At 38.8% G+C, this 23,284-nt stretch overlaps 3 protein-coding genes across 5 annotated transcripts in view; 1 reads left to right on the top strand and 2 right to left on the bottom strand.

The window, feature by feature from the left end:
• The window catches only part of LOC135470816 (KICSTOR complex protein SZT2-like), a 102,196-nt gene extending 99,454 nt beyond the window's left edge, over positions 1 to 2,742 (bottom strand). Inside the window, exons 1-2 of the mRNA XM_064749859.1 lie at positions 2,614 to 2,742; positions 608 to 733 (exon numbers count right to left, since the gene is read on the bottom strand). Coding sequence (XP_064605929.1) covers positions 608 to 733; positions 2,614 to 2,646 — 159 coding nt within the window. The 5' untranslated portion in view covers positions 2,647 to 2,742. The remainder of the gene's footprint in view (positions 1 to 607; positions 734 to 2,613) is intronic.
• Positions 2,743 to 2,833: 91 nt separating this feature from the next.
• LOC135470547 (required for excision 1-B domain-containing protein-like) lies at positions 2,834 to 10,424 on the top strand. Of its 3 annotated transcripts, none has more exons than XM_064749557.1 (6): positions 2,834 to 2,962; positions 5,683 to 5,774; positions 6,460 to 6,664; positions 6,946 to 7,031; positions 8,078 to 8,231; positions 9,984 to 10,424. In XM_064749557.1, the coding sequence occupies exons 2-5, from the start codon at positions 5,683 to 5,685 to the stop codon at positions 8,178 to 8,180; spliced, it is 486 nt and encodes a 161-aa protein (XP_064605627.1). In that variant the 5' UTR covers positions 2,834 to 2,962; the 3' UTR covers positions 8,181 to 8,231; positions 9,984 to 10,424. The 3 variants fall into 3 exon arrangements, with proteins under 3 accessions (XP_064605627.1, XP_064605629.1, XP_064605628.1); XM_064749559.1 differs by having other exon boundaries at positions 8,086 to 8,231; XM_064749558.1 differs by lacking the exon at positions 8,078 to 8,231.
• Positions 10,425 to 10,434: 10 nt separating this feature from the next.
• Positions 10,435 to 22,774, bottom strand: LOC135470817 (choline transporter-like protein 1). Its single transcript, XM_064749860.1, has 14 exons — positions 22,723 to 22,774; positions 21,671 to 21,792; positions 20,445 to 20,492; positions 19,506 to 19,577; positions 18,766 to 18,832; positions 17,327 to 17,391; positions 16,552 to 16,658; positions 16,142 to 16,195; positions 15,580 to 15,666; positions 15,160 to 15,275; positions 13,512 to 13,678; positions 12,738 to 12,830; positions 12,042 to 12,134; positions 10,435 to 10,895 (listed from the first exon to the last, which is right to left on the bottom strand). Exons 1-14 carry the CDS (start codon positions 22,772 to 22,774, stop codon positions 10,800 to 10,802), a joined length of 1,239 nt encoding a protein of 412 aa, XP_064605930.1. The 3' UTR covers positions 10,435 to 10,799.
• Between the last annotated feature and the right edge of the window lie 510 nt (positions 22,775 to 23,284).

Here is a 23,284-nt window from a genome sequence, read left to right on the forward strand (position 1 = left end):
CACACAAAGAAGTATGATATCTCATCACTAATTGTTGTTATTTTCTTTCATTTTATTTGATTGTTGTTTAGAACAGAACACTGTACTCATGAATTTTTCACTAAAATGACGGTGGTCAGTTTTATGGGGGGAATTAGCCGCAGTGCCTAGGGTAAAACACCTTGGGCATGTTAATGACAAACATTCCCACGTGTCAAGATATATACGTATGCACTTCATATTCCTGAAAGACAAGTGATCCTCAACAAACATTTAACTGAGTAAAATAGCTCTAAATCAAGTATTGCTGATCTACAAACTCCGTATCCAAGACTGGGTTTGAACACACACATCCTGTGTCCTACAGAGCAAATGGCAATTGCCACTCTTGTCACTAAGCTAAAACTGAATGTATTAAACTAGACCCGACAGTTCTCCGGAAATATTGCTCTGACAGGGTTACAAAATGTGGATGTTACACAAACGTTTATAAAATTTACATGAGCTTGTCCTAGCTATCATACTCATGACAAATAGCTTTGTAATTTAAACATGCATATTATAACTGTATGCTGTCCATACATGTAGCTATTAAAAATAGACAAGTAAGATAGCTTGTGAAACTGACCAATTCCTTCTGAGGTCTGTATTTGAGGACACTGTTCAAATGTTGCAGAAACCATAGTGCACGGATGTTTCTGCTGATGCGATATTCCTGCTTCATCAACAGGTACACATGTTTGGCAGTATGAACCTGAAAAGACATCCAAAACTAGACATGGGGAATATAATTAAGTTTGCATGCATTTCTTGAATAAATATGATGAATAGAGCTGGTAAAAATGGACAAAATATGTGAAAATTTTGGTAAATTTTCTGTTATTTCCATGGAAATTCCAAATTCTGTATAAATCCCAAAAACTTTCATCTGTGCATGGTGTTAGTTGATTACATATTATATGTTTGAGTTTGAGACCACACTACAAAACACCAAACTGGCACCGAGAATGACATGCATCAAGTGAGATTTTATGATCAATGTGAAAAACCATGGAAGTAGAATGTGCTGTGAAATGTATTTATTTATTTGATTGGTGTTTTACGCCTTACTCAAGAATATTTCACTTATACGACGGCAGCCCACATCATGGTGGGAGGAAACCAGGTAAAGTCCAGTGGAAAAACACGACCATCCGCAGGTTGCTGAGGAAGCCTGCATTACATGGACTTGCATTCACAGCAACGAACTTGGTAAGAGTTTCCTACGTCATTGTGCCGCGCTGGCACCACCTTGGCCTCAGAAAAAAGTCAAAAAAGGTTGTTGTGATCTTTCATTTATTTATATATTTGAGTGGTGCTTTATGCCACACTCAAGAATATTTAACTTAAGCGATGCCAGAGTGGCCTGTATTATGATGAGAGGAAACCGAACAGAGCACAGGGGAAAGCCACAACCATCTACAGGTTGGAATCTATTATATCATATTATCTATCATATTATAGCTGCATTAGAACATGTTGCATCACTGATGATGGAAAGTGTGGAGTGAGGATGACTTTGGTGGGTGATAAAAACATTTTGTAATTTATTCTTTAGAATAAATTACAAAACATTTGAAAATCACTGAGGTACAGTAATCAAGACATCTTAAGGAAGTGAAAAGTTGTGAAATGTACCTTTAGGCCTACACCAAAAACAGGTGAAGAGACACACATATTTGTCATGAAGTCACATCAAAAGCCCTTCTAGCTGATTTAACTAATATCTTCTAAAGATATGTTGGGGGTTGGGGGGACGATGTCCCACAGCGAAAAAGTACACAAAACGAAAGCCGAAAATGTCCTACATTTGAGGATGGTTGTGCATATCGAGACAATCAGACAACACTGTATATTTTTATGTAACTCTTTATGAAGGGTCAGTTGAAGTAGTGACCAGTCTAGCATGGCCGTCATTGTGCTTTCAACCCATGATGAAATTTCGAACATTCAATTGATTTATTTATTTATTTGATTGGTGTTTTACGCTGCACTCGAGAATATTTCACTTATACGACGGCGGTCAGCATTATGGTGGGTGGAAACCGGGCAGAGCCCAGGGGAAACCCACAACCATCTGCAGGCTGCTGGCAGATCTTCCCGCTTACCGAACATTCAATTTATATCTATAACATGTTACTTAAAAATGGGCTTCGTGTATATATTTTTCAGAGTAGATCTTATGTACTCTTAGTCCACGAGATGGACCCAGCATGCTATTTGAAATTCTGACATTTCAAAACTCAGAAGTCTAAAATACCACACCATCTACTCTAGATGGACTAATGTAGGCCTACTTGTGTTATTTAAACAATTAACTATTAATAAACAGTTGAGTAACTAGCTGTGTAGCTGGAGATTTTTGCTCTGTAGAGGTGAGTGACATGTCACTTGAAGTCAGTGAAATGCAGTGGCAAACTTAAGGTTAAGAGATGTGTCATGCTCCCGTCACCTCCCTATCACACTCGACTCAGCTGCTCGGGATTAGCACAGTTCAATGCAAGCGAACTGCTTAACTCACGAAAGCTACACAGAGGGAGTTGCATCACTACGTCATTGCATCTCTCTAGCGCCAGATACCATTAAGGCACCAACCTGTCTGCTGACCTCATCGTCTGTGCTTTCCATCATGCCACTCTGAAACTAGTGACGATGGCAAGCTATGCTGAACGAGACTACATCGTCTATGACTTCTTTTCCAAGATGTTTTCTTGTCTGCTATCTTAACTTCCGCAAGACTCGTGTTTATTCGGTACTTTCCGTCATCAAATAGACCAATCAAAACGCCCAAACATTAATCGTTGCTCGTTGTTGTTGTGTACTGAAAATATCAGCACGTGAAACTTCTACGCTTAAAAAGTTAAAAGACTCAATAATATTTGCGCCCATTGCCAGTTAGTCGAGCCACTGGCCTACGTCGAGATGGGATAAAAGTACAAGAAAGGCAAGTGGTGACAAAAGTCGTAATTTTATCTGAGAACATTTCCGACTCAGTTTGATGACATGAGCGATGATGAAGAGGTCGATTGCAAGACGTGACAGTGACAGGACGAACACCTTCCTTTTTAGCTCGCGGGTAGAAGGTACAGGCGTAGTTATGTCATACCCCGAGACGTGCGTCCAATATCAGGGAAAACAGTGTTAACCATAATGTTAGAGGAAGTAACTTACAATGTACTGCATGTATGTAGCACAGGTTTTGCGCACACATAGAGCACATGCAGTAATACCGACAGTTAGCTTTAGTTCGCGAGATAGGTCTGACTAACCATAGCGGTTAGGTTTGGCCATGGATGGTCCCAAACCTGATGCAGTTGCCGTAGCAGTGTGTCACGGCCAGGCGTTTGAGACAGATATAGCCCTAGGTGGGCACTTCAACTCCCCTGTTTATACTGGGCTGGCGGAGTATCAAAGCCATACAGGGAACGAATGGAAAACCATACACCGCTTCACGCCATGTTCGATATGTCCTTTCTAAACAATGGCTGCAGTCCAAAAGTGGTGTCAACTTTGGCTCTTGCCTCTCAGCTCACCCACACACATCTCACGTATATTCCACTTGGTAAGGACACACGAGATCCAAATTCACCCCAAAGTCATCGCTAAAGAAGCAGCCAATTTGCCTTTGTCATAGTTGTGTTTCTTGAAAAGTTATTGTTCCTAGATGGGGCAGGTTAAACCTGAAAAGACAAGCCTATTGGCCTCCTTGTAGAGAAATGGTCTGCCGTGTCGCGAATGCGGGGTTGGTGTACCAATACTGAATTGAATATACTACTACCTAAAATGTTGCATGTGCGGGCAAGCTGAGAGGTAAGAGCCAAAGTGTGACACCACTTTTGGACTGCAGCCATTGTTTAGAAAGTTTCTATGGGATATGGCGTGAATCGGTGTATGGTTTACCATTGGCAAGCTGAGAGGTAAGAGCCAAAGTTGACACCACTTTTGGACTGCAGCCATTGTTTAGAAAGTTCTTGTGGGATATGGCGTGAATCGGTGTATGGTTTACCATTGGCAAGCTGAGAGGTAAGAGCCAAAGTTGACACCACTTTTGGACTGAAGCCATTGTTTAGAAAGTTCTTATTGGATATGGCGTGAATCGGTGTATGGTTTACCATTGGCAAGCTGAGAGGTAAGAACCAAAGTTGACACCACTTTTGGACTGAAGCCATTGTTTAGAAAGTTCTTATTGGATATGGCATGAATCAGTGTATGGTTTACCATTGGCAAGCTGAGAGGTAAGAACCAAAGTTGACACCACTTTTGGACTGAAGCCATTGTTTAGAAAGTTTCTATGGGATATGGCATGAATCAGTGTATGGTTTACCATTGGCAAGCTGAGAGGTAAGAACCAAAGTTGACACCACTTTTGGACTGAAGCCATTGTTTAGAAAGTTTCTATGGGATATGGCATGAATCAGTGTATGGTTTACCATTGGCAAGCTGAGAGGTAAGAACCAAAGTTGACACCACTTTTGGACTGAAGCCATTGTTTAGATTTCCCCTGTGGCTACGATACTCCACCAGCCCAATATAAAGGGGGGAGTTGAAGTAGCCACATGAGGCTAAGATAAAAATTATCTTATCTATGCGTCCCCACGGCCTTATGTTAGCAGACACGTACATGTATGTTCTTCATCTTTTCGTCTGTCAATTTGCCATAAGCACAGCCGCGATCTGTTATTTCTCAGGCCACATCAGTCCAATATTCTTTGGTGATGCTCAAAGTCAACGGCTATAGTCACAGCCTGGACATCTTTGACAAGGGCAGGTAACTGCATTAAGTTTTTATATGGAGCTCAGCTAACTTAGCCCTGGATGAGGGCTGTCACACTAGGAGAACGTTTCATCATTTATTCACTGTGTGCATGTTAAAAAACGTAAATTAAACAGTTCACTATTGAGTACGTATGTATGTATGTACTATGATGAATATAACAGATATATTAGTCTCAGATACACATTACCATAAATTACCATATTCATGACTTCGGTACTTTACCGAAGCTAAGCTGAAGTTTTGGATTCATATGTGTCTTCTACAAGCGAGCTCTTTGGTAGCCTTGCGGCAAGAATTTAGTTTATTCTGTGGGTGAGATTTTATGTAATAATATGCCACACAAAATAACACCTAGAAATTGATGAAAAATGTGGTTTTTATATTTGTGTTTTTTGCAAGAAGACACATGTACAAGACTTGCGATGAATTTTAATGGCATCTTGCTATGTTATCCACCTCAACTTTTAAATGCCACTGAAAGAAGTTGTGTCGGTTTGTGTTTTCTTGTCAGAGAAGAAAGTCTGTGAAGATGATATAGTTTGATTAAATCGAACATTTAATCTTTTTTTTTTTTTTTTTTTTTTTTTTTTGAACTGAAAAAATCCTGTCATCCCCCAAAGTTAGCCTTTAAAATGGAATCATCTGCCATAAACATCAAAACAACTCATATTGCTCAATATTTACATGTACTTAATTCAGTCAGTCAGAATATTCCCTACAATCTGACCCAAGTTTCTCTGATAGGGCTGACTTACGCCCAACAAAGAATTATGTAATGACCGTTTCAGTTAATGTAACATTCGGACATTAGCTTGTTAATAATGGACAAATGTTGAATAGACTGATGTACGGGTGCACTGTGACTAACACAGCTTATCAACTTTCAGATGGGTGAAGAGGAAAACAGTCCAAAGGTGTTGGTAAAGAAGTTCTATGCATTGCAAGAAGAGAGGGTCCAAACTTATAACTGGTTTGAAGAGTAAGTCTCATCTGCTTAAAACCTGAAACACATACATTTGTACAAATGTTTACATGTATCATTGAGAAGCACCATCTATCCATATACTTAAGGAAGGCATTTACATTTGGATCAGGGCTGTGTGTTTGATTTTTTCCTAATAAATCAACTAACACAGACTCTGTCATCTAAGTTACAAGAGCTGATACGGGCTATGTATTGTCTAGAGAGGCAAGCATTGTTGGTAAAGAAACAGCAATCCATCCAGAGTGGTTGTTCTGGCTACATTGTACAGTGTAGATATACCTGGCCAGGTGCTGTGTTTTCTCAAAACATTGTCCAACCATGAAGTGGTATGTACAGAAGCTGGTTTGGCTGAAGCTTTAAGTCAGAAGGTTTGTCCGGTATCTAGTGACATGCTGTTTACCTCCAGACTCTTCCAAGTTCCTTCCAATAATAAGTCAAACTACTGTATTTCACCTAAAGTTCGATAGGTAAAAAATACCTACTTTCTGAAATAATACTTTTGATGCTGAAGCTTAATTTTTCTTTGAACATACATTGAAGGCTTGTTAGTAGTGCATGCAGTTGATGATTTCATTACACAATCAGTCTGCTGAATATTCATGTGTCCGCGGTGGATTGTCAAAAAAGCAAATATTATCTTGGTAATAAATACACGTACCTGTATTTTTAACTTTTTCAGTGGTTTTACGGCTTACCTCAAAGGCGCACCTAATTACAACTTCCCTATGTATAGAAATCTTGTGAATGAGATAACAAAAGCTTTCCAAGGAGTATCTCAGGAAATTATCTGCATAGAGAAGAAACTGACAGAGTCATATCAGTTGCCTATGCTGTCATCACTCATCAGAAAGATTCAAGAGGTGGAAAAGAAAAAGCTGGAAGTGGTAAGTGCAGACTAGTGCATTTGATTAATTCTGTCGTGCCTGACTATTTCTACCTTTTGACACACAGTTTAATATGCAAATATAAAACTTCTCAAAACCCTATTTTGCTTCGTGATTTGTTGATTTGACATGCCGTTATCAGTGTAACTGTATGCAGTTGCTGACAGTTGTTTACGTATCCCAGCTTCTATCAGAACTGATACATGCGCATGGTAGTATTAAATTATGTCTTGTGTTTGAATGCTTTCTTTGATCTATGAATTTGACATATTGTTTTACAGACAGCACAGTTACAGATTGCACGGCAGAACGAGATAGATCAGCCTACATCAGACTATTCTGAAGAAGCTCAAGAACTTAAACAAAAGTAGGTTTTTTACTTTATTGTATAAAATAAGTAGTGCAAATTTGCACTAACTGCGGCATCCCCCTCTAGGAATTGCCTTGAACTCAGGCCCATCATAAATGAATGACTCATTATTATTACTTGTATAACAGCATTGTTAATAACAACAGTAACATCTAAAACATTTTTATGTTCCATAAAGCTTTGGTCTGGTAAGCCACACTTAGTTCAGTGTGGTTAACTGTCAACTGTGGTTGACTGTCAGAGTCTACCACAGCACATTTTGGGTGTGTCTTACCGGACAAGTGTTTTGTGAGACTCCAGTCACTTGCTTTTCAAGTTGATAACATTTTAAATTTTGACTTGACTCAAAACTATACTCAAGGTTTGTTATCCTGCTAAGACAGTCAGTTCTACAAGATTTCTTGTACATTATCATTTCCCACCTCTCATTCGAACAATACTTCACTCTGTTCTTCTGTAATACTAGATTACAACATTACGACTAGATTATGTAGGTTTTAGCACAAATGTTAAGTTTTATCAGTTGTTAACATTTTGAGAGAGAGACTGGTCATTTTCAGGCAGATTTTTTTTTTTCATATGGAAGGTGCTTTCAGTTGATTCATTTTAAAAACTAAAAACACAGTAAAGCCAGTGTTCAATGTGGCTATGACTGTGTACCTTTATAAATATTCAATTCCATTGTTTTGTTGCTTTCACCATTCAACTTCGAACGCAGATGTTTTCCTTCCACATGCCAGTTTGGAGAACTTTCTAGCCAAACAGATTTGTTTTGAGCTGTCTTTCTGTCTGTCAGTTGGTTGGTCTAATTTTTGTCATCTTATCCTTAAATCAGCTAAACAGACAGCCTAAATGACAGTAGACCATAATGTTTTCCTCTGTGACATTGCAGTGCTTGTGTACTTCATATATGGTTTATGAGCACACATGGTAATTGTTATGTAATAAAGAAAAGAACAAATGAGTTCACAGCTTTGGACTGTCATGATACAGACAAGAAGAAGTTTTACGAGTTCCCCACTGTTTTCTGTTGGTTGTTTGAGGATTGCAGAGTCAATAGAGAGTATCAATGAGCTGATGGAGGAGTTGAAGTACGAATCGGAAGATCTTTATAACACTGACAATGGAGCTGATGAAGACGGCTAATAACTGCCATACTGTCAAGTGTCACTAGGAATCAACCTCTCCAGGCTTCAGGTATAACCAGTACAGGCATTTTTGCTTCGGACACCAGGTTTAGAAGCATAACACATTAACATGACTGAAATATTGCAAATTGGACAGAATTATGCAGTCATTAATTCAGAATGTCAAGGGAAAGTTTTGGAATGATATTGCTAGTAGGTGTTCTAAATTTTGACTGCCACGTTCTAAAATAAACATTTATATCAGTCAGAGGCTATGTACCATGTAAAATGAGGGAGAGTTGTCTGTAATGTAACCTACCTGTAAAGAAAAGACTGACTCAGCAATTCCTCATGTCTTTTAACAGCCTATAACTTGTCTTAAAGTTTGGTTTTAAATGCAAAATTTGCACCTAGGAGCTACTAAAGGTATTTTAACAGCAGCTAAGGGAGCTTAGTGGATAGCATGCCAGCACAGCACAATGACCCAGGAGCTTTTCATCTATGTGATGGCTGTGAGTTCAGCTCATGTTGGCTTCCTCTCTGGTCGTATGTGGAGACAGGTCTCACACCAACCTGCAGATGGTTGTGGGTTTCCCCCAGACTCCTTCCCCAAGGTTTCCTTCCATCAGAATGCTGGTCACTGTCCTGTAAGTGAAATATTCTTGAGTACAGTGTAAAACACTTCTCAAATAAATAAATAAATAAACCAAATAGCAGAATATTCCTAAGAAATAACTTAATGGTTAGAGTGTCCGCCTCGAAATTGAGAGACCCGGGATCAAACCCAGGTCAGGTCGTACCAAAGACTTTAAAAACAATAATTGTTGCTGCCTCTTGTGGCGCTCAGCACTGAGGTAAGAGCAAGGAAACAGGACTGGTTGGCCTGGTGTCAGTAAAATGGGACTGGATGGGGTGTCATTTTTGGTGTCTTCAGCATGATTCTTCAGTGGCTGTACCTTGGCGGCATGGACTCGCCAATCCACACGATGACACAGTATATGTACACACACTTAATGACACCTCGTCGTCATACAACTGAAAAATTGTTAAGTGGGACATTATACCCCCAAGCATACATTCATTCATTCATTCACTCACTCATTCACATATATAACTTCATTACGAGCAAACAGTTGTTTTGTGCTTATCCACTCCTTTTCACTGTTGTTAATGTCTGGAGATCTCACTTGTTATTTTATGCACTTTTACACGCTCCTACTTGGTTTTTGGAATAAAACAAATGACACCACATGGACTAAACATTTGGGAGCCAACCATCAATGCTCATGGTGTTACATGTTCCCCAGCCGCAGTGTTTCACCATTAATTTATCTACTCCTGATCGCTGACTTGCAAGGTGTCTGTCAGACAACACCTACAACATGGTGTTGGTCAGTATCACACTTCCTGATAGGCTAAGGATAATTTAGAGGCAGTTCTGTAGATCAGTGAACTGACTGACCTTTGACCTGTGGCATTACAAGAATCTAGCTGCTGTTTAGTCAAAAGGTTTACATGTCAGGTAAGGGTGTTCTCAAAGCTCAAAAAAAGTGTTCTTCTATTCTTTAATGCTGTGTTAAACACAAAGCAAATTTTATATAAATAGATAAATGAATAAATAAATAATTCAAAACCGTGTGGACTACTGAATAACTAATATAGCTCCAGCTGGTACAGGCCAGCCATCACGTTATCTGGCACATACATAGTTACAGATACCGGTCTGGGGATGACCTGATGTGGAAATATACATCAAAGAAGAAATCATGTAAGGTACATTTTAAAGCATTACATTTACTTTTTCTCCTTTGTTTTCTTCTAGGATGTTTTGGATGAAGAGGAAACCAATGAAAATGGTTGCAGCCATCTGATACAGAACACAAAAAAAGAGTTTTTTTTTTTTATTAAAAAAAAAAGTTCTTGGGGGAGATGAATGTTGCTGGTATGTCACAAGCGTCATACACAGAAAAAATACATTGCTTAGAGTTTGGTTTGTTGTCTTTCTTCCTTAGAAGAAAGTGAGGTGATAATCAATCCTACAGGAAGACTTGATACCAGTATAGTTCCTACATGAAAGTTGCAAGTGACAGACTGAATGTAGGATATCTAGTGTGTATCGCACAGTACAATGCTGTGGAGTCTCATTCAGGTGTAACAGTATGTTATATTAGGAAAGTAAGTACTACAAGTGGCTTCAGCTTCGCCCAAGGTGTAGATCTAGATGTAAAACCCATTGCATAGAGGTAGAAAAATAGAATAAAAACCGATGTCAGTATTTGAATATTGTAGTATGTGATTTTTGTGTGATGACCCTTTAATGAATACCAGCTGTATATTGAAGTCAATGGCATTTTTTTTTCAACCATTATCCACATAGAATAATATATAGGATTGTAAAGGAATCAAAATAAAACATGAAAATAATTTTTAAAAAAGTGCATCTTTATATTTTTTATACAGGCATTTAATGTTTTTTTTTCAAATTGTAGAAAGACTTTGAAAAGACTGGAGGGATGGTTTCATCATAATATCAGTGGTTGATGCCACATACATGTATAAGAATCTATGCATTAAAATACATTTCAGTTAAGAACAAAACATGTGAAAGACTTCAGTTCTCATTTCCAGTTATTTTCAGTTATTTTTTGTCTTCATCGGATGATTTTGAGTTGTCTTGTGTTTTGCTTTTCTTCTTTCGGCCAAGTTCCATTTTCTTAGATGCATTCATATACTTCTGTGAATAATAAAAAAGGCTTTTATTACAAAGGACCAAAGGACATGGCAGTTCACTGGAATCTGGTATAGCCCATGACCAGTGAATAATATTGGTGTATAAAGGCAGGTGGATAATGCCTCAGTGGTGGTTAGCTGAAACCTCCTACAGCACAGGACCAATGAATATTGATAGCTTGCTGCAACCTGGGAAAGTGCATGACAAGTGGAAAAACCTTAAAGCCGGGATAAAGATAGACTCTCTCTTAATCCCAGCTTAAATTGGAATCTACAATACCTTGCCTAGTGAATAATGGCGGTTTAAAGGAATCTTGTATAACACTGGCAGTGGACAATGAAAGTTTGCTGGAATCTGTGCGTTTATTTTTTCATTTCATTAAAGTTTAATGCTTTCTGTTTACACTAAATACACCACACTGGTCAGCTTTCATGGGTGGAGGAAGTGGAGTACATTACTGGCCTTTGCTAATAGTCTGAACTGAACTATCATGTTAGGCCATGCTGCTCAACAGCCACACGAGAGCTGAAAAGAGTGGAAGATGTATACCTCGTGCACTGAAAGACAAACGTCTTAGCCGCGACTTCCCCGAACCTGGTCTAGGATTAGACAGACGTCTATCTTAATCCCAGATCCGGTTTAGCATATTAACATTGTATAATGGCGTTTTGCTGAAAGCCAGATTCACATCTCGTGCCAACATCGTTTGTGGATTGGTTTTTATTCCATATATATAGTTCGCCACGGCCTTGTTTCACGCAACTTCCAAACTTTTTGTGCTTCATCAGAAGATTTAGCTTAGCTGATCAACTCAACTTTTATGTAGTGTTTCTCTTAGGGTTTTTTTTTTTTTTTTTTTTTTTTGAGAAACACTACATGTGGACTTGGAGGTCGGGGGGGGGGGGGAAGGGGAATCACGACTTTAAAAATTTACTTCAGTTTTCGTCAAACAGGGCCCAGGTATTTGTGTTCTACTGTTATATCCACCAGTCTACGGCAGGTTTATGTCCGCCGTAAACACGCCTATTACCGTCTATTTGAACAACACATAAATTACCAAAGCAAACATATAATCGTGTGAATCCGAGTACTGTTGTACAACATTAACCCAGTGCCTTGCTTATTCAGAAAAGATCGTATAGTACTCACCATTAAACCTTTGCTCATGTAGTAGGGCTTCGTGTCTCCGTCATTCTGTTCGCAGTCCTCGCAGAAGCAAATAAATATTGTGTCAATCACCATCTGTTTTCAAAGAGGAGAAGTCATATAAGAGCCTCATCAACTTTACCAAGGCAATGGTAAAACTGAGAAGTCAAACAAGCTTTAACTCCCCGAGAGCAACAGAGAATGTGACATTCAGCAAAAACTGGGTGCTGACCAACTTGATATGAGTTAAATTATGTGTCATTTCCAAGAAATTAACATCCATTGTACTTTAAAATATTGTTCATTTTGTTTGCAAAGACTTTTTTAGTTATACGATAGCGGGAAATTTTGAGTGGATAAAACTAGAGCGCTTCGCGTAAACCACGGGTGTTTGTCAAGTTACTAACTTTCTCACGGTGCTACAGACATGCACATCATACGGATGGAAGAATGAATTAATTAATGATCATGATCAACGTCACCTCGGCAATATTAGTGGGACAAGACAAGAGGTCTTCATCCAGACGTTAGACGGTGAAAATGGTCACTCGAGCGTTGTTGACGACTTAATGTCGCCAGTTTCTGTTCAAGCACTGAAAGCATCTTTCAAATATGACGATTCATTTATTATGGTCAGAAATATACTTGAATGTTGATTAATGCAGACGAGTGATATTGGTAACAAAAACCATTCTTTACCTCGTATACTCCAATAAAGCAATGCGAGATAGCAAACGTAAAACATGCCACCAGTGCAATGGGAATGGCTATCATGCTAACATCGGGGCGGTCCTGGAATAAAAGCAAATCAGATGAGCCGTGCGGCAAATTATCGGTATTAAAATAGAGAGTATGTTGTGGGTTTTGTCCAAGTAAAACATAAAAGAGAAGATTATTATTTTTCAAAGCTGTCTCAGACTTAACTTGTGGCTTAACTCGTATTTGAACTTAAACGCTATAGTTTTCTATTTTGTCCTTTGAGATTTGGTCTTGTTTTTCCAGTGAGAGTGAGATATTGCATGCAATGTGTATACGATGGTCTTGGACGTTTCATAAATGTAAATTAATATTCTCAAATCGATACTGGCTCCTTCATTTTGAATTTGAATGAAACAGTACTGTGATCGACGGATACCTCTTATCACTATATAGATTATATAGACTTCATTAATGCCGTTTAACGCTATTCAGCGAGTAAAATCAATCTGACTCTTGCATTCTGTCCGTTTTCACCACTTGTGCATACAAAAGTAGTAATGAGAGAGAAAAAAAAACATGAAAATTTAACTGAGATTTTACTTTCACACTTTTGTTACTGGAAGGTCGAACATACAACTTTAATTATCTCTGTACTATAGCATTTTCTAAACTGTTTTGCATATAAGATGAGTATTATACTTCATACGGAACGTGTATTCGGGAATAACATTTAAATCCGATTCTGAGAAAACATCGTGTCTGATTTATACCCACCTTCAATAACTCTCTCCCTGCAACGATGACTACGCCAATGGGAATGAGTTTCGCGAGGAAAAGAATGAAATCGCCTATGGAATTAATGACAGCCACTCGAACAACATTGCTTACAATCAGCATGAAGGCTTTCTTTGCGGCTGTGCAAAAACTGTGCCCATATATCGCTGTAAAGATGACAACAAATGAATTTACAAAGTTGAAAATCTATAAATCGCAAAATATGAATTAGACTGACACTGCGTCAAACCCACGCCAAAGTACCAAAGATTTGAGACCATTTATTTCGATAGCATTTTACACTCGGAGGAATATATAAATAGAGGGACTGCACAAGACAACACCTCGACAAACTTGGCAAACTTAAATCTAGCACGTTTCGTTTTACAAAATCAGTTGCAATGTTTTCTCATACATGGAAAGAAAGCTTCAACTTGAAGTAAAGCTTATCGGACATGGAGGACGTTTTGAAATTTATTTTACAGTTATGGATATGTACAAAACCATTATACGTATGTCCAACTCATTCAACTAAGACACACAGGGTAACTCCAGTATCCCCGCCCACTCCCACCCCACTTTAACTTCAATGAAGCCGTGGGTGGGGGATTATACAAAGACTAGAATCCGAAATACTCCCTTCCCTCCCTTTAAACAAGAAATGACAGAACATCATGTTGCTTAGTTAGTTTCATATAGATGTTTCATGGGACATTCGTGATGTACATTGATTGCACTACCGGTACTTCCGGTCTGAGAAATGTAGCCTTCAGAAGAAAATAAAGTGCAGTGCCACAGATAATTTATTTTTTCAGATAGAGAACGGCAGGCCCTATATACTCACGACATTCCAAGAGAGGAAGTAACGGGTAGGCTACCGTAGTATACATTTTTTTTTCAAGTGCATGTGCATAAATGTATTCATAGGCCTAAGCCTACATGTAGGCATGAGAGACATAGGCCTAGGCATACATGTAGGCATGAGAGACATAGGCATAGGCCTACATGTAGACATGCGAGACACAGGCCTAGGCATACATGTAGGCATGAGATTCTTTCCTTTGTTGTTGCATGTAAAACTACACGTATAGGCCTATAAAAGAGAGACATAGGCCTAGACCTACATGTAGGCAAGAGAGACATAGGCCTAGCCCTACATGTAGACATGAGAGACACAGGCCTAGGCATACATGTAGGCATGAGATTCTTTGCTTTGTTGTTGCATGTAAAACTACACGTATAGGCCTATAAAAGAGAGACATAGGCCTAGGCCTACATGTAGGCATGAGAGACATAGGTCTAGGCCTACATGTAGGCATGAGATTCTTTCCTTTGTTGTTGCATATAGGGCTACACGTATAGGCCTAAGTACATGTAGATTGCAAATCTACACTATATAGTGTACTATATGCATTCTCCACATATAGAAGCTTTGGCCACAGCCCAGTGTCTACTGTGAAGATATACATATCATTAGGGACAGGACTTTTAAAACCGCCTTAGCTGTTGTATCCGCCAAATCCTTATGTGACAACGTTGTATACATGTCGACATGAGTACTATACACGCAATATAAAATAATACAAATTATGATCATTTGACAAACTGACGTCAAACTGAATTGCTGCCACTGAATTAGACTACATACCCACTTCGATATATGCATTTCTGTTCAGAAAAGCGATAAATTTCTCGAAACACAAGAGACAGACATGCATCATCTTTAATAAAAACTGAGCCACTTTTCCAGTTCGACCTTTTAATCTGTAAATAAAAGAAGCACAGTCATACTCTAAGGGCACTAACTACAAGTTAGTTGCCAAGTATCATTTGAAAAACAGGTGAAAAATATATAAAGATGTGAAAATGTTATTTAATGATGGCAACTTGCTACGAATTGGATGGGAATTCATTATACATGTACATATAAGTTTCAGATGACTACTGCACAGGGTTTCCGCCTAGAATCATATAATTTCTTCCATCCTACTTATAGTCGCACGAATCAAAATCATTTTCATTATTATTCACTGTAATATAGGGTGATTAAGCCTATATGTATACTTACTGTCTTTGTATGTACGCAAGCATTAGGCGAATAAACCTAATGATAGCGATGATAAGAGATCCAAATGCGACAGACCCTAAATGGTATCTGTCAATAAGAAAATACACCTATATAGCTTCATTCAGTGACATGAAAACCATCGACATTAACACAATATTCACATGCAAATTCCTAGGATTAACAAATATTTTACCACAAAAAAAATTACTTACAAAATTTACTAACAAAAATATTAAAGTTTTGATCTCATGAACAAATTTAAGAAGAAATATTTGAATTCCAGAAAACATGTGTGTTAACCCTTTAAGCCTTGTAACTTAAGCGCTGCAGTGCTCGCTTTAACCATGCCTACAGTGAGGTGGCAAATTCGAATCAGATTTTCTTCCACTCATAAACCTGGACGATGTCGTACAAGTGAAAAATTCTAGAGAATGGCCTTAAAGACAAAAGAAATAAAACATTTCTAATTTGTCACCCATTTGAGACATAGAAATGCAGACTGTTCACATTGTACATGTCAGCTAAATATTCCAGTTGTTTCAGATTGGTCAATAAATCTCACCTAAACAATCGCCAAGTGGATGCATATATAGGCCATCCCAGAGAGCGCTTCTCTCTGCAATGATGACAACAGTAGACGTTAAAACATTTCTTTCACATGCATGCATGAAACGTGGTAGAATCACTTCTTGCCTAGATGTAGTTACAACCGGGAAATTTGCATACCGAACAGTTGACCCTTTTTTTTTTAGACGAACGGTCAGTTTTGAATCATTTTTGTCGTTTTTTCTGAGTACATATAGCAAATCTACCAGCTTGTCGACCGTGACCAGTGTATGGGTAATCAGGGGAACAATTCCTTCTCCCCAAGGGAACCACCTTACCGGTTTATGTACTGTTACAGGAATTGTTCAAGTTGATTACGATAGTTGATACCGTGAAGTTGTATAGAATGAGATGACTGTTTTTAACCTGTTGAAGTACCAAGTGGCCACGGCCCCGGCGATGATGACATCCTGACACGCAAATATGAATGCCGTGATCCAAAGAGCACCGAAATAATAGTACCAGCGGAGAACCTGAGGAGCGAAACAGTATCCCGCATTATACATTATACAGGGTTTAACATGATTGCCTACCCGACGAATGACTACAGTTTGGTATTAGTACAAGAGGGGGTCTTGGGGGGGGGGGGGGGGTGCCAGCGAGACAGTATGTGATATTGTATACAAACATGTAACATGTATTCCTATAGCAACTGACGCATGACAAGGGAAATATATAAGCACCTGAGGACCAACCGGCTGAAATAACATCTCACATTACATACAGAACTTGTATAAATCATGTCATTAAAGGGTGAAGAGGAAAATGTTGTTACTTACTGGTGGAGGACCAGTCCACATTTGATATTATTCTGATATATATATCTAACATAGAGCCAGTCGAATGAAACAACGGATTTATTTGCTTATTGTTGATCTGTAATTTTACATTGTATTTATATGTTCACAAGATAATTTTATTTGTAATAAGACAGCTGCCAGATTTTGGCCAATCTTCCATGATAAATCCTATAATAACGCACAACAGTTCGTTTATTGAAATGCAATACCTTGAGCCTGCCGGATAAACAGCCTGGAAAGAGTGCATGTATACTCGGTTTGTAGCCGCCTCTATTTCCAAACATATACGTCAGGGCAATGAAAAGTTGGTATACAACCACAAATCCATGCGTTTAACTCACCTGCCAAGTTTCATCCTTGTCATAGTTGATACCAAAACCATTCTCTAGATCCAACGAAGGCGTTCCTATTGAACAAAAGAAGACAAGTTAATGAGGATAAAGGGAATACAACACTTGCTAACATTTCCTAAATGTGATCATGTTACAATATGTTAAATGCTGCAAAATGCTTGTTTGTAGATTGTAACATCACTGTTAGATTACATCCCGTTTAGCATAAATAATGCAAAACAGCTTTTTAAATGTGACATAAGGTAGCGTTAAAATTCAATATTTTCTGAGCCTTTAACAGTTTACAGTTAGTTATATATGTTTGCCAAATGTTGGACTTAAACATTATTAACGAGGGCAAGGTTACATTGTAGAAAAGGTAGTTTTACTTCCGCCTGTACGTAAAGCTCCCATATCATACATTCACTGTGATGGACCCATTCCATGAAACTGCACAAATGAGAAACATTATAACAACGGGGCTTTGGCTTGTTATATTCGCTAACCTGGAACTCGATTCCGTCACCTGCAATGTCCCCAAAGTGTCACAGTTGAACACAACGAAAACATGTTTCTCATGATCACCTCAGTATGCGGCGATGAGACCATAATATGGTATTTAATACAACTGTAACCGATGCATCCACTCTAACAGCATATGCCTGATCTTTGCAAACCGCCGTTTTCAAAGCACGTTCTACCATTACTATTGTGGACAAAATTAAGATCATATTTTTTACGAATAGTTGTTTATAGTTCCGTGTCTTCTTTATGAAACGAAAACTGATGTTAAGACTCCCAAACAGAGAGTTTTAATATAATGTAACCTTCTTGGTTTCAATCCGGCCGTTTCACAAGTTAATTTTTCCCAGACGATGCCCAATGCGGCCGTGGTTTGGTTTGCTGTCGATGTGACATTTTCACTATGATTCACCAATAACAAGGTAATATGGAGTCAGAATTCTGTGGTATTGAAGAAAATGTGCTTTTGTAGCGTACAGCTTTGGCATGTTGAGCACAGCACACTTAATAAAGTCCCAGGTTAGTGAATGGAAGAGTAGATATTTGTGTTCCTGAAAGCCAAGCTGAGATGAATGAAACAAATCTGAAAACCACATCTTCTTGTGACGGGCAAATCCATATTATACTTAATTCGTCGATGACTAGTATTTCCTGTAATATTTTTAGAGGATTTTGGGAAGTAAGTCAGGAAGAAAAGGTCACCATTAGCGGATAATTTCCGTTACTGTAAATACCCGACCATGATACATTTCACTAATTTACCCTCAAAACCCCCACCACCCCACCACCCCCACCACCCCCACTCCCGTACAGTGAAATACTGCCCTAAAGGACATGGCCGTGATGTTGAAAGGGTGAACTCCACAATGACGTCAAGATAGTGTGAAGGACAAGTTTGCCGATGTTGAAATGAGGAATTTACTTACCAGCCGTTTCTACGTAAAGCGCTACAACAACTAATACTGCTACTGTAGCCGCGATGGTGATTAATGTCTGGAAAACAGAGCAAAATACAGCCAGGGAAAATGAACATGGTTTTATATGGGCGTGCTTCCTTGTCATCTGACCATCTTTTTAGTACGAAACACAACCAAAGTATAAATATATGTATATCTAACATACATACATTATCGACCGTATAAGAGCGTGTAGCTCGTATATCGTTTTGCATGACACATGCGAGTTCAAACAAGACCATGCGCAGGGAATTTGTTGATTCCCTCGTTCTCACTTCCTGTGGGCTTTGGTGCCGACAAGCTGTCAACTACGCTTGTATGTGGTCAGTAACTTGCCAAATGTTGATGGTTTACTACACAGTTTACTTCAGTACTCCCCGTTTCCACCAGCCTTACAACAGACCACCATCGTATATTAGTAGAAAATTCGTGAATATCGCGTTTACGCAACAATCATTTAAATAAATAAATCATATTCTTTTGTAGAAAAATATAACCAATATACGACGCCTTGGCTGATCACTGTTGAGTTTTCCACTCTGAAGACAGATGTAAAACGCTAGCTGAGCCTTACAGAGCTAAGCTACACTTCCATCTTTTGAAAATGTCAAAACTACTTTTGTGGAGATTGAATTGAGACCACGAACATGAGATGTGATGGTCAATTGGACAGAATATTTTCAGACCATTTTGTCATTCTTACAACTTACCCACATTGGTTGAAACAGAATCATAGGAATACGTCGGACAGCACATCCGGCCTCTCGGAACAACTGTACAACCTGACAACACACGGACACACGTTTTCTTCATGGGCATGAAGATGAACATTGAAATAAATGGAAGCCATGGTATCGTCTATTTTGTTGAAGTGCCCCAGGTCTCACCCTGCTTTTGACGTGAAATTAGTGAAATCCTCAAAGTGTTTCCTTACATTTCAAGAAGGCCCAATACCCATCATCATATATACTCTATGCAGAATGCTAGCCCATTGTGGAACATTTCCCACCTCAACAAATCCCTTCCAATGTGTGTAAAACACCCTTGTCCTTGTGAAGTACCTATTGTTTTATGAGCACATGTGTACAGAAACAGTGACCTTCTGCAGAAAAGAGCACAACGGTTCACCGCTTGGGTCGACTTTATGCGCTAGTATAATGTTCCCCATTAGACATTTAACAGACGTGACACTCCACCAGTAAAAATAAACTGACATAGCTGTCCAACCCTAACGGGGAGTGTTGCAGCTCTCCTGCTCATTCGCTGACGGAGGGGAGAGTTGAAGGGGACAGCTAAGGGGGCAGCTGGAGGGGAAACACTTGGCGGGAAGGATTGTCGCGTGAAACATGAACACTAACAGCAAATGTAAGCAATGGTGGATACTATACGTTAACAGGTAGCGCAAGGCATGGTTCTATTGAAATCATCGATTGTTAATGAACGGTAGGCTCCCCTGTAACCCAAGAGGTGAACCGTTGTGCTCTTTTCTGCAGAAGGATACGCGGCTGAACAGCAAAGTCGCTCGCCCATTTTCATTATTTTACTCCCCGTGGCTCCCAACCATTAGCTCCTCTGTATAGGCCAACTATAGTACTGTATCTTCAACGTGATTGCGTGCAATTAAGTGTTTAAGCAAAAAGTATACCTACCAAACCGATCCTCTTTCGCAGAAATAATAAAATGATGATAAGGATGAACTGTAAAACAAGGAAATGACACAGTAAAAAAAAATGTATAAAAGACTGTATTAGGCAAAAATAAGGATCATATGATTTTACGTTAGAACTGACTTGATTAGGGCCTAAAATCATATATCAGCCATTGAGTTCAAAACCAAAAGTTGTATAAGGTCACGATTGATCGATTCCCTACAATAGAAACAGTATCCAAAGGATAAAAAGGACAATAACCTCAAAGGAGCCAGGCAAACATTCTGCCACCTGTACTCCTCTCAGAACGAGCTCTTAATGTACAGATCACTCACCCCTAACATTTAGCCAGAAGTCAAAGTTAACTTCGTAGTGGTGTAACTACATTCTGGCCATGACCTCACAGTCTTGACGCCACAGCAATGACATATCTTCGCATCGCATCAGGCATTAGGCCTCCTTAGCTCTCTATATATAACCAATATTATGATAACAAAAATATATATACAATGAAAAGAAACAATACGTAAATATTTTCAAAATGTGCTGCTGATTGTGTTAAGTACTGCTCGAAATACTTTGAATTTTTCAGGGTGTTAGTCAAAGGATTTGTATGACGTATGTGGTCAGACTGTGAGACATTAGCAGTGCTAACTTAGTCTTGGCTGAACCTGCGTTTATATTTGGTATGCACGGGTTTCCTACATTATTAGTCATCCAAACTTGTGCAACTATGCTAAGCCAGCATCGCTAAACCATGTTTGAACAGTAATCCAGCCGTTTAAAGGTTTGAATAAATCCAGTCGAACCAACGTCCGTCATGTTTTGAGTTTGAATTTCCGCCAAGGTTTGGCAAGGTACATGCTTTCCATTGAAAAATTTCTTCTCTTTTTTCGTTGGGAATTAATTTGGTCTTTACTTTTTTTTTTTTTTTTTGGCTTTCAGGAATAAGGGAAATCTATTCATTAGATGTTTTTGTCAACAGTTTATCTTTCAAGGCCTGGTTCAAAATTCTCAACGGCTGGATTGTTGTTAAAAGAGGGTTAACAGCTACATGTTTTGACATCTTTTAAACGCGGATAACTTGTGGAGTAAGTGTATACTAAACATTCGTATGGACTTGATTTATAAAGGTCTGTGAAATTTTTCGGATGGGTGATATACGGCGAGGAGACGGGCTATAAGTTGATATAGCACATCGCCATGATCTAAGTCAGGCTACTTACCGTGACGACAGTTGTGCAGGAAGCATAAATCAGCCATGTCCGTACTTCGTCTGTAATAACCGGGGTTTTCAGTAACTCTTCTAATGTTTGGTAGGCTGTAGGACAGCGTATAAAATGTGTACCTGTGGAGAAACAGTGAAGACAAGGTTTTCAAGAATGTTTCATTTATGCCACGGTCAAACCACCGCATCCATATCAGATATAGATGACAGATTTTCTGACCAAAAGCTGCAGCTGGATGGAGGTTCACTATATATGGTAATAATTAAAATACGTAGCATGAAACATTTCTCGCGAATATGAAATAAGGAACGTTCCAATGTGAACGGAGCATTGGCCGTCCTTAGCAAATAAGGACAATTCACTTCTGCGTTCTAATGATAAAGTTCGGGGAGCATTGATCGTCCTTGGCGAATAACGAAATTTCACGTTTATGTGAAGGCGAAAGCTTCCCATATGAATGTGCGGGAAGCGTTGACCCTCTTTGTGAAATAACGACATTTCAAGTCTTTATGAAAGAGAAACATTCCAGTGTGAAGGTTTGAGGAGCATTAATCGCCCATGGAAATAGAAAGTATTTCACGTCTAAATGAACGATAAAACTTCCAATATGAATGCTTGGAGCAATGTCTGTGTGGAAGAATAGGGTCCGAGGAGCACTGGCAGTCCTTGGCAAATAAGGACATTTTCACATAAGTATGAATGAGGAGCGTTCTAATGATAAGTTCGGGGAGCATTGACCGAGGAGCACTAGCAGTCCTTGGCAAACAAGGACATTTTCACGTTTTTATGAATGAGGAACGAATGTGAAAGCTCGTCCCGATATTTCTGAAGTACAGTCAATATGACGTTGAATCCCATTCATTCATTCTATATGAATGATGAACTATATCTTCCAGTGTGAATGTTGGGAAGTATCAACCGTTCTTTCTAAATTCAGTACATTTCACGTCGATATAAATGAAGAACTTTCCAAGGAGTATGAATTTTTGCTCCCTGGCTGCTGAGAAGATTTCCTGACCTTCTGGATGTTGCTTGCTCACGACACTCACCGAGGTAATATGCAGCAGGAGGAAAATGTTTCAAAATTGACTTATAGGACATTAACAGAGGCCAGGCAAAGTATATGGCTACAGTGATTTATGGTAAAATATGCAACTGAATTGTGGTAATATAAATTTGCGAATTATTGCAAAGATTACTTGTTTGTCTTCGTATATGCAACCCAACTTGAACTAAAATTAGCTACAGACTAGGCTGTATACAGTTACATACATATAATTCACTGTGAGTTAGAGGAGACAGTACATCATTTAGTTTGGAAACAAGTTTCCAAAGTTTGATGGGAGATATGGGGAAAATGGGACATATAACAAGAATGAAGAGCACAGTTTCATCCTGAGTTCGCTTGCGTAGAAAAGTTCTTCATTATTTCGCTGTTTTTTCTCATTGACATTATTAAATGAACAAAAAGACATACCAACAATAACCAGTAGCTGCTAAACCGCCAACCACAATGAGGATCACAACTGTCCAAATCAAAATGGCGGCGATGAACTGCAGGAGAAACGACCAACACTAAAGAGCTTCCTGGAAAACAAACAAACCACAATC

The sequence above is a fragment of the Liolophura sinensis genome, chromosome 7 (assembly GCF_032854445.1).
Source record: "Liolophura sinensis isolate JHLJ2023 chromosome 7, CUHK_Ljap_v2, whole genome shotgun sequence".
Lineage (NCBI taxonomy): Eukaryota > Metazoa > Mollusca > Polyplacophora > Chitonida > Chitonidae > Liolophura > Liolophura sinensis.

Excerpts from the sequence above, each read along its gene's own strand:
- LOC135470547 (XM_064749557.1), top strand. The coding sequence starts at position 5,683 with ATGGGTGAAGAGGAAAACAGTCCAAAGGTGTTGGTAAAGAAGTTCTAT. Across the intron at positions 5,775-6,459 it reads ACTTATAACTGGTTTGAAGA|TGGTTTTACGGCTTACCTCA; the intron begins GTAAGTCTCATC and ends TAACTTTTTCAG. Across the intron at positions 7,032-8,077 it reads GCTCAAGAACTTAAACAAAA|GATTGCAGAGTCAATAGAGA; the intron begins GTAGGTTTTTTA and ends TGGTTGTTTGAG.
- LOC135470817 (XM_064749860.1), bottom strand. The coding sequence starts at position 22,774 with ATGTCCTATAAGTCAATTTTGAAACATTTTCCTCCTGCTGCATATTAC. Across the intron at positions 13,679-15,159 it reads AAATGCATATATCGAAGTGG|CGATATATGGGCACAGTTTT; the intron begins GTATGTAGTCTA and ends TCATCTTTACAG. Across the intron at positions 12,831-13,511 it reads CAGGGAGAGAGTTATTGAAG|GACCGCCCCGATGTTAGCAT; the intron begins GTGGGTATAAAT and ends CTTTTATTCCAG.